The 9356-nt window shown below is 30.5% G+C and overlaps 4 protein-coding genes across 4 annotated transcripts in view; 2 read left to right on the top strand and 2 right to left on the bottom strand.

Annotated features, from left to right (window-relative positions):
- The window catches only part of LOC108746226 (DNA-directed RNA polymerase II subunit RPB3), a 2221-nt gene extending 648 nt beyond the window's left edge, over positions 1-1573 (top strand). The window contains exons 3-5 of the mRNA XM_018482861.1: positions 443-650; positions 736-942; positions 1377-1573. Coding sequence (XP_018338363.1) covers positions 443-650; positions 736-942; positions 1377-1561 — 600 coding nt within the window. The 3' untranslated portion in view covers positions 1562-1573. The remainder of the gene's footprint in view (positions 1-442; positions 651-735; positions 943-1376) is intronic.
- A 508-nt stretch (positions 1574-2081) lies between these two features.
- On the top strand, positions 2082-3997 carry LOC108746227 (MRG/MORF4L-binding protein). Its single transcript, XM_018482862.1, has 4 exons — positions 2082-2466; positions 2923-3044; positions 3357-3711; positions 3799-3997. The coding sequence occupies exons 1-4, from the start codon at positions 2361-2363 to the stop codon at positions 3951-3953; spliced, it is 738 nt and encodes a 245-aa protein (XP_018338364.1). The 5' UTR covers positions 2082-2360; the 3' UTR covers positions 3954-3997.
- A 539-nt stretch (positions 3998-4536) lies between these two features.
- LOC108746222 (40S ribosomal protein S28) lies at positions 4537-5097 on the bottom strand. Its single transcript, XM_018482858.1, has 2 exons — positions 4820-5097; positions 4537-4752 (listed from the first exon to the last, which is right to left on the bottom strand). The coding sequence occupies exon 1, from the start codon at positions 5016-5018 to the stop codon at positions 4821-4823; it is 198 nt and encodes a 65-aa protein (XP_018338360.1). The 5' UTR covers positions 5019-5097; the 3' UTR covers positions 4537-4752; position 4820.
- A 1862-nt stretch (positions 5098-6959) lies between these two features.
- Positions 6960-9356, bottom strand: part of LOC108746214 (stromal membrane-associated protein 1) — a 4394-nt gene continuing 1997 nt past the window's right edge. The window contains exons 4-8 of the mRNA XM_018482845.1: positions 9069-9267; positions 8573-8839; positions 8219-8484; positions 7989-8132; positions 6960-7831 (exon numbers count right to left, since the gene is read on the bottom strand). Of these exons, the coding sequence (XP_018338347.1) occupies positions 7718-7831; positions 7989-8132; positions 8219-8484; positions 8573-8839; positions 9069-9267 (990 nt within the window). The 3' untranslated portion in view covers positions 6960-7717. The remainder of the gene's footprint in view (positions 7832-7988; positions 8133-8218; positions 8485-8572; positions 8840-9068; positions 9268-9356) is intronic.

Raw genomic sequence — 9356 nt, 5'->3', positions numbered from 1 at the left:
GCTATATTTTAATGACTAAATTTAATCATTAAACTATATTTGTTATACTTTAACGATTAAATTTAACAGTGAAAAGATAAAAGAAAGCTTTAGTAAATTATATATTATTTTAATATTTAAAAAAATAAATGAGTTTTGATAAATTATGCATTATTATTATGAATAAATAACAAAATCTTACAGCTACTATGTCATAAGATATATTAAGGGCTAGTCTCACCAATTCTGATTAACGCTAATCTGTGGTTGATTCAATTGTCACGATTGTCAATGTGAAACTAAACACGTTTGTCTTAAAAGAGAAAGAAAGAGAGATGTTCCGATACATTAAATTGGCACTTTTGCGAATTGATTGTCGATAAATTTAATCGGAAACTGATGAGAGACTTTAAATGATTTATTTGATATAATACTATATAGAGAAAATTTTTCTTGTTTTTAGGTAGTCGATAGAATACAGTATACAAGAGACTGCCAATGCATGGATTTCTGTCCAGAATGTAGTGTGGAATTCACTCTGGATGTTAAATGTACTGAAGAGCAAACTAGGCATGTAACTACTGCAGATTTCAAGTCAAGTGATCCTAGAGTGCTGCCTGTCACATCCAGGCACAGAGAAGACGATGCAAGCGAATATGGAGAAACAGATGGTATGTATTCTTTTTTTTTATCTGACACTTATGATTATCATAAAAAAAAGGAATAATCATAATGATTGTATTTGGGATATTCCAGAAATTTTGATAGTAAAATTAAGAAAAGGACAGGAATTAAAACTCAGAGCATATGCAAAGAAAGGTTTTGGAAAGGAGCATGCAAAGTGGAATCCGACCGCTGGTGTAAGCTTTGAGTATGATCCTGATAATACTATGAGACATACTTTATTTCCTAAAGCGGATGAGTGGCCCAAATCAGAGTATAGTGAATTAGAGGAAGATCAATGTGAGTATATTTCTAATAAAAATCCAAAATTTTTTATAGTTACACTTTAAGCCCCTATTCTCTATCGAACTATTCTATCAAATCTATTCTAAATCTTAACGACAGCTTTATGCAATTATCTTTTTTCTATTTATTTACTGGAAAGGGATTATTTATGCTAAATCGTGTAATAATACATGTTAATACACACAAAAATGCACAATAATGAACTATTAAGATAGTGACATCTGTAGTTAAAATTATTCAATGTAGAAGGGAGGGAATAGTATATATAAATTAATAAATTTATATATATTACATACGTGCATTAAATAAATGTGTTAGACATTTTACATTATTGTTGCATAGGTTTTTATAAAAAAATATTGCAACATGATACCATCACTGTCATTAAGAGTTATCGAATAAGCCTTATTGTAATATATACATTTTAGATGAAGCCTCATTTAACTGGGAAGCCAAACCGAACAAATATTACTTCAATGTGGAGAGCAGCGGGGCCTTGAAACCCGAAAACATCGTCATGATGGGGATTGCAGCGTTAAAAAATAAATTATCGAATCTGCAGACACAATTAAGTCATGAAGTGCAAAGCGATGCGTTGAGTATCCATCATTAGAAATAGATTTTAGCTGGATGTTTACTTATAAAATTGTATATCTTATGTCATATTTTATAAAATAAAATAAGAATTTATAACTACACATATGTTACAAATGATCTGATATACCTTTTTCAAAATTCGAAAGGAATATAATATAGGGAATATTTTTTATTTTTATCAATGTAAATTAACTTTAATCTGGCTTTAATTTATTCTTCGGCTTTATCGAATTTGTTAGAAAAAAAAGATGTCTCTCTCTCTCTTTCTCGTTTTAAGATTTTCTAATTTTTAATTCTTATTTTTCTTACGGTACATTATTCATTTTTCAAGGCTCGAGATGATACATCAATATTTGATTCATATAATCATGTTACATTTAGCATAATTATATGAACCAAATATCGATTTATCATCTCCAGCCTTGAAAAGTACCGTAAGAAAAGTAGACATTGCTATGTAGTTTACATCCATTTTGTTAGAGGGTAGTAGTGCGCGGTAGCATTTTGCGGTTACAGATTTTGGGCTGTCATGTCCTCTCTCAGATTTCTCTCTGCTGAAACGAATATAGTACAATGGTCTTGATACAACTAGTGTTTTGCTAGTGCTTTAAAATGCTGTCAAAGTGTCAAATTATAATTGTTTCATGTGATGTATTTTATTAATAAAGACAAGTTGTTGATACAATATATAGAACGCATCTGTGTTATATTGGGCGTTTTATTCAATTGATTTAGTGTCTGTTAAGCGCATGGCACACTGTCTAACATAGTCGAGATTGAGCCGATCGAGTGCCAAAACATCGGTTTTCATTAAAATGGCTGTCAAAGAGAGACAAAACGAAACCTCGTTCGACGAAATAGAATGGAACGTGGAAAACGAAATTCAACTTTTTTTCGCCATGAATGGACACAAGCCAGTTGGTAAGCCGGCGATGAGAGGTTATGTTTATCTTGGTTTTCTATATTTATTTCTTCCAACATAATTTTAATCTCGGTTTATTTTATTCTCTGTTTTTTTTTTCAATTCGTAGATCTAGGAAAAGATAAAAAGTAAGTTAAATCGAGATTAAAATGAATCTATATTGGTAGAAATAGACATTGAGTGATTTCAATCAAACTCTGCTTAATTGGCAATTAAGTAATTAAAACAAAATCTGTGTATAATGCATGGCTTTCTGCCAAAATTGTAGCGTCCGTAATATAATTTGTATATATGAGTATATACATATTTTAAACAAAAATTCTATGTTAATAGAATACTACAGGTATTATTTGACAAGTTGATCAATCAATTAAGTTAATGAGAGTTTGATATTAATTTATCATTAATTAACGATTATGTTTTGCAACTGTGATTTTTAATTATTCAATTGTCAGGTATCAATAAATATTTCCATATGGTATGTATATGGGAAAAATTTCGTGCTGCTATTCACAAAGATGTTCCATTAAAAATAATTTGGGATCACTTGGAATCCATGTATGACCTTGTGTCTTTGGTAAATAACAACATATATAATAAAATGTGTTCTAAAATGAAATTGTATCTAACATCGTGTTAGGATAAACAAGTTTCTATAAAATTATTTTGAACATATATAATATATTAATACAATGTATTTTGTGCATATATATATATACATAGTGTTCTGTAAAGACCAGAAGAATAAAGATAAAGATAATTCCTGAGATAATTTTGAGATAAAAATTAGAATTTTTGTTTTAATCTTAGGAATCTCCTCTTAAGCGTTCGTTTTTTTTTTTTATATCCATATTAAATTTATTTATATCCATATTGAATTTTTTGATAGGACGATATGGAAGGTTTACCTTTTCCTGATCATGAGATAGATTTTTTTTTACCGGAGACTGAATTTGTGGGGAAGCCACGAAAAAAGGAAGAATTAGAGATAAAATTGAAAGATCAGAGGGATAAATACAAGGAAATTAAAAAAGAAAAAGACATCAAAGAGAGTTCTAAGAAAGATAGCATGTTACGTGATTTTAAAGGAACCAAAGATGTGGAAAAGAAAAAAGAAGAAATTAAAAAATCTGTGAAGGAGATGGATATAAAAAAGGATAAGTTTAAGGATATGAAAGAGACAAGGAAAGAACATAAATCATCAAAAGGTCGTTCAAAAGGGAAGGAGGATTCAGAAGAGAGCGGTATTTTAATATTTGGTTTTGGTTATTATTTAGTTTTTTTTTTTCAACAGAGTTGCACACACAAATTGTATTTTTGTTTCTTTTAAGCATCAAATGGAAAGAAGGAGCGTAAAGAATCCGAATCTAGTCGCGAGCTCGCGAAAAGGATTCCAAAGAGACCAACCAGACAAAGCGTGGATAGTTCTTCCAAAGCTTCTTCCAGTCCACGCGATACACCTCCGCCAAAACGAAGAAGAATATAACAGTTATTATAAATTGAATAGACATTATGTCTAAGAACTTCAATTATATATTATGACTATACAAGGTCAATATTATATTTGTCTATTTTTATAGCCAATTGATATGCTTGAAAAATTTCGTACTAAAAATAGACAATTATAATGAGTCTATACTATTTTTAATGACATAAATGTATATATAGAAAATAAGTCGATTTTATTAAAAAAAATTATATTATGTGCTGTAAATAAAATGCTATAAATAAATATATCATTATATCTTTTTAAATAGTTTTACTATACTTTTTAAGGGCCAAATACTTTATACTGATTAGATTTCTGTTTTTTACTTTTGGCATACATACATACATGTATCTATTAAAAATGTGGAATTTTCATATTCCAAACTATCTGAATTTCACAGTTAAAAAAAATATATAATCCTATTCTAACACTAAGAAAAAGCAAACCAAAGATACAAAAATAAATAGCAAAAATGCAAATATATTAATAATCTTTAGATTGCAAATAGGAAGCGCTCAGTTTGTAATTCATCGCTACAGCTTACAAGCTGGAGGGAGGAGCATAATGACAACACTGAAACTTGTGGTTACCAGCTAAGATTTATTGTAAAAGGTGTGGAATTCTTATGTGTCAGGAATGTTTTCAAGAAAATGCGATCCTGTTCCGCGATCGGCAGCATCCTCTCAATCTCGAGAAGCACGTGGCAGGAGTGTCTGTTGTCGACGATTCACGATCTACGATCCTTGATCCATAATCCATGTGCAGGAGCGATCCACGTTCAGGAAATGTGTATCTGCTGAAGTCCGGTAGTAGTAATAGTAGTAGCTGGCGACCGTTTTTTCCGGCGTTAATAAAAACCTCACGTTATCGAAGTCTTCTCGCCTCGCGCTCGGACTCGAGTAAGGTTAGGAGGTCGCCCTCTCGTACCGGTCCCTTCACGTTCCTGATGATCTGCCGATTTTGCTCGCCCAGGAATTCTACTTTCACCTGGGTGCATTGCCCCTGCGAGCCAGTGCGACCCAGAACCTTGATTACACGCGCCAAAACGACTGGTTTGTCCATGATTACCTCTTTTTCACGTGGACTCTGACTCGAAAGAGATATCTGACGCAAATGGAAGAAGCACGCGTAGACGAACCGCTTTTCTCCGTCCGATTTCCGGATTTCCGGTGAGTCGCTGCTGTTCCAATACGTAATTTTTGAACGAAAACGAAATCACGTATAAGCTCATTTTCATTCGTAAAAATGAATGTGTCGAATGAAACAAAAAGATTAAATATTAATGAAATATTAGAAAATATTTGTTGTATATTATTGCAAGAAATTTATTGAATTTATTGATTGTTGTCACATTATTTATTCGAGCGGAAAAAAATAATGGTCTCTTGTTTGTGAATAATAATAACAATTAAAATTACAGTAATTTGTTCGCAATTTTTAATTAATTTTTTTTTTATTAGAATTGTTAACATCTCGTTGAGTTTTTCATTGTTAAAATAGGACGTAAAGTCTTGTCAATATTAAATTATTAGTATTGCGAAATTTATTGAATTAAATTTTAAATATACTTATATATACATTTATATCTTAACATTTTTATTAAAATTTAAAAATTGTTGTTAACTGTTAGAATTGACTGCTTGATGAAATTAATGCTGTTATATCTTTCGTATGTGTTAAATTTCATCATATAGTTAAATATCTAAAAATATAGATCTAAAAAAATATCTAGAATATATAGATAACGCATTTTATTTTTATTAGAACTATTCTCACAAAGGAGGTGAAAAACATATAAATCAAATAGTGCTGAATGCAACGAATAGGCACATAGAAATGATCTATTTTGTATATATAATAAATATGTTTAAAATGGCACAAAATGATTTACCTGTTTTCTTAAAAAGATGTTAATTAATTCTTCTTGATTTACCAATTTTTTTTGTATCGTGATAAATCGTGTTAGCTTAAGAAATTTAAAATTATTGAGAATACCAGTAACTTATTGAATTTAATGTCATTTTAAATGCGTCTGTTATGTCACAAGTTTTATTCATCTCGCTTAACAGTTTCACGAGTAAATAATAGAGTAATCAAATTACAATAAAATGTCGTTATATTTTGACACAAATACACTATTTCATAATTACTTAATATAATAGTAATTCATATAAATAACAGCTTGATACTGTAGGCAACAATTAAGATGAGCTTCCTTAAGTCCCTCTTGATATAGCTTTCACTGATTATCAGGTATCACTTAAAGTGATTTATTTATTTATTTATATTAACGCAAATATTTGCCAAAAATACTGCGTTTCGCTATATCCATATATAGTATGTCGCTTTTTTCTCGACTACAGGTTCCTTAGAAATAAAATTTGGGCTTTTCTGTATTGACAATCAAATCTCACATTAAAAATAACGTAAAATTAGAAGAATAAGACTATTACTTTATTCCTGAACTTATAATTCATTACGAATTACTATAATCCTAGTTATAGAACCTGTAAGAAAAAGCGCACAATGCTTAAACAGTCTGTATAATCATCATTATCAGTACTTTGAAAGACAGGTTGTGATTATACATCTAAGTATAGTAGTGCCTCCCACGTATTAAATCATACTGAACAATGTATTAATAAAAAATGTTGCTCGTAAAATGTTTCATGATAGTATACAGAAGAACATAATCAATAATTTATTACATAAATTATATATTATCAAATTATTTGCGATTGCAAAGATCTCCTAAAAATTTTCTTTTGAAAAGAACATTTTATACATAATTTTTATGCATTATTATTCAATTTAACTTAATTAAAATGTAATCCAATCAAAATGCTCCAATCAAAATTCTTAGCACCAATATATGACTTATGAATTTTTCTCATATTTTATAGATATTCATAATAAATAAATTGCTGAACTATTTAAATCTCATTGTCGCAACAGTAATATATTCTATATCTTACGCAAATGTAAAAAATGCGTTATATTTCGCATTCATATTATTTTGTATTTATTTACTAATACAGAATAAATGTGGACACATATTGCACGTGTCAAATATAATACCTTAAAAATAAATTGAAAATCCAAGTCTTTTCACGTCTCTAACAAAATTCGTACATATGCAATGTACATCTTTGAATCAGTGTTTGAAATCGGTATGGCTTAAGTTCCATTTTCGATATCGTTCCATATGAGAAAATGTGCTTCATGTCAACTGAAGTATTTTCATTTTATCAAATGAACTGACAAAAACACATAGCAATAAAAATTATACCGTTTTCCACTGATTCGAATGAATGCTTTGTTATATTGAAAATGGACCCTGACATATATATTTCAATTGCAATTACAAAAAGCTTTCATTGTAGCAACATAATTTTTACCATGAGGTACATATTTAGTGTTACACAAATAACTTTTTACATTCATTCAAAAACTTTTCTTATTTTTTTATTCCAGTTTCTTTTTTTCTCAACAGTAATGTTGAAAGCTGGTGGAGGCTTTCAAACAAAAATATTTATCTACTTGAAGCTCTATAAACATTGACGAATTATGTGTTGAGACAACAATCGAGTATAATTTTTCTTTTTTCATTTTAGTGTCTCCGTCGTCAGTTCTATTACTTTCCAAAGCAATGTCCAATTGATGGACATGGAAATCTGTTATTACATTGGATAATAAACTGTCGACATTAGTATGCAACACTGAATGAGATAATCAGGCTAACAATATCCGCAATAATAATTTTACTGCCATAAGTTTGTGGAAAGGGTCTGCCCAGGTAGCGCGGCAGCGGCAGGCTTGCCTGTAGAGGCAAAATTCATATCGCCCAGAGACATCTGCGACATTTGTTGTGGCAACTGTAATATCATGAATTCATAAAAATAAAACTAATTTGACCTAATGTAAATAACATTACAAAGTTTTGACAAAAACTTTTTACTTTATATATTTCATATTATCTTGTAGAAATTATATATGATTATAAATTACATAAAACACTTAAAATTTACATACCTGAGCGGTAAATGCAGTAGTTTGTTGTTGCTGTGCTGTTAAATTAAAGAAGGGATTGCTACCAGGAGCTGGTTGAATATTCTGTGTCAACATTCCACTCCATCCATTATTACTAGCAATATTACTTTGTCCTAACTGCATCATCTATGAAATCGGAGAAAAAAAACTCGAAGTATAAAAAGAATAATTACGAACATATTTAGCAATATCATGTAAGAAATATTACATACCATTTGAGGTGGCATTGAGATAGCAGCATTAGGTACACCATTTAATTGATTCATTGGACCTATATGTAAACCTAAAGGATTGGCTGCTACAGCACCTATCGTATTAGGATTTGCCATAATTTGATTTTGATTGACAGGTATCTGATTTGCGACCGGTATTTGCGTGGGAAGTTGGCTGAGTGGACCCAATGAGCTTTGTTGCCCAAATACACCCACATTAGGCATTTGCTGTTTATATGGTATAGAGTGTTGAGGATACACTCCCCCTGAGATATATCGTATGTTAAAAAACGTAATTTAATTATAAAATTTCATTAATATTGCATATATCATTTTGGTCTTATAATACAATACCTGAGACACCATAAATAGCTGGTTGATGACTCGGAGTACCATATAATGCTAAAATACTGTCTTTTGTCATCTTGCTTTTTTCCTGAGGTAGCGGAGTCGGTTGATTAAAGAAGCTCTCCTCTTCGCTTTTACTTGCAGTAGTGGTTGTTTTACTTCCATTAGAATCATTTCCAGTTGAAGTTATTGAAGCAGGTGGTGCAGACAAAAAGGAAGAAAATACATCGTCCCCAGAACCATTTACATTTGTTTGGTTAGTTGTTGGCGCATCTGTTAATAACGACATGAAATGTATTATGTGTTAGAAAGCTTATAATTCTATAAATTATTCAGAGTATATCATAATTCATACACAAGGAATGCACAATTCGGTTCTTTGTAGAGCAACTTCTTCCTATCTCACAATTGTAAATATTTTTGCTACAAGAAGAAGTTGCTTCTTGACAAAGAACTGCATCGTGAATTTCAGTGTCTGGGACATCTTGTACACATAACATACCAAGACCTAAGAGATCAAGGATTGCAGAATCTTTTGTTCTGCCCAGTTTAGGACTGACGGAACTTCGAGGTTTTGGCAATTGAGGCACTACTTCCGGTTTTTTTACAGGGGGCAGTACAGTAGTCGTAGCTTCTGAATTTTCCTTTTTTCGTCTGCGTTGTCTTTCAGCCTCTTCATCAAGTTCTTTGTCCCAATTTACCTATGAAAATTATTTATTAGTTAAAGCAATAAATATAATCTTTTCTGCAAACATATATAAAATTTAAGTGTGTGTGCGTGCGCGCGCGC

Source organism: Trachymyrmex septentrionalis, unplaced genomic scaffold, assembly GCF_001594115.1.
Source record: "Trachymyrmex septentrionalis isolate Tsep2-gDNA-1 unplaced genomic scaffold, Tsep1.0 scaffold161, whole genome shotgun sequence".
In the NCBI taxonomy this organism is placed as follows: Eukaryota; Metazoa; Arthropoda; class Insecta; order Hymenoptera; family Formicidae; genus Trachymyrmex; species Trachymyrmex septentrionalis.
Note: the sequence above shows the minus strand (reverse complement) of the source record. Positions and strands in the feature narration are given on the sequence as shown.

Excerpts from the sequence above, each read along its gene's own strand:
- LOC108746227 (XM_018482862.1), top strand. The coding sequence starts at position 2,361 with ATGGCTGTCAAAGAGAGACAAAACGAAACCTCGTTCGACGAAATAGAA. Across the intron at positions 2,467-2,922 it reads GAATGGACACAAGCCAGTTG|GTATCAATAAATATTTCCAT; the intron begins GTAAGCCGGCGA and ends TTCAATTGTCAG. Across the intron at positions 3,712-3,798 it reads GGAGGATTCAGAAGAGAGCG|CATCAAATGGAAAGAAGGAG; the intron begins GTATTTTAATAT and ends GTTTCTTTTAAG.
- LOC108746222 (XM_018482858.1), bottom strand. The coding sequence starts at position 5,018 with ATGGACAAACCAGTCGTTTTGGCGCGTGTAATCAAGGTTCTGGGTCGC.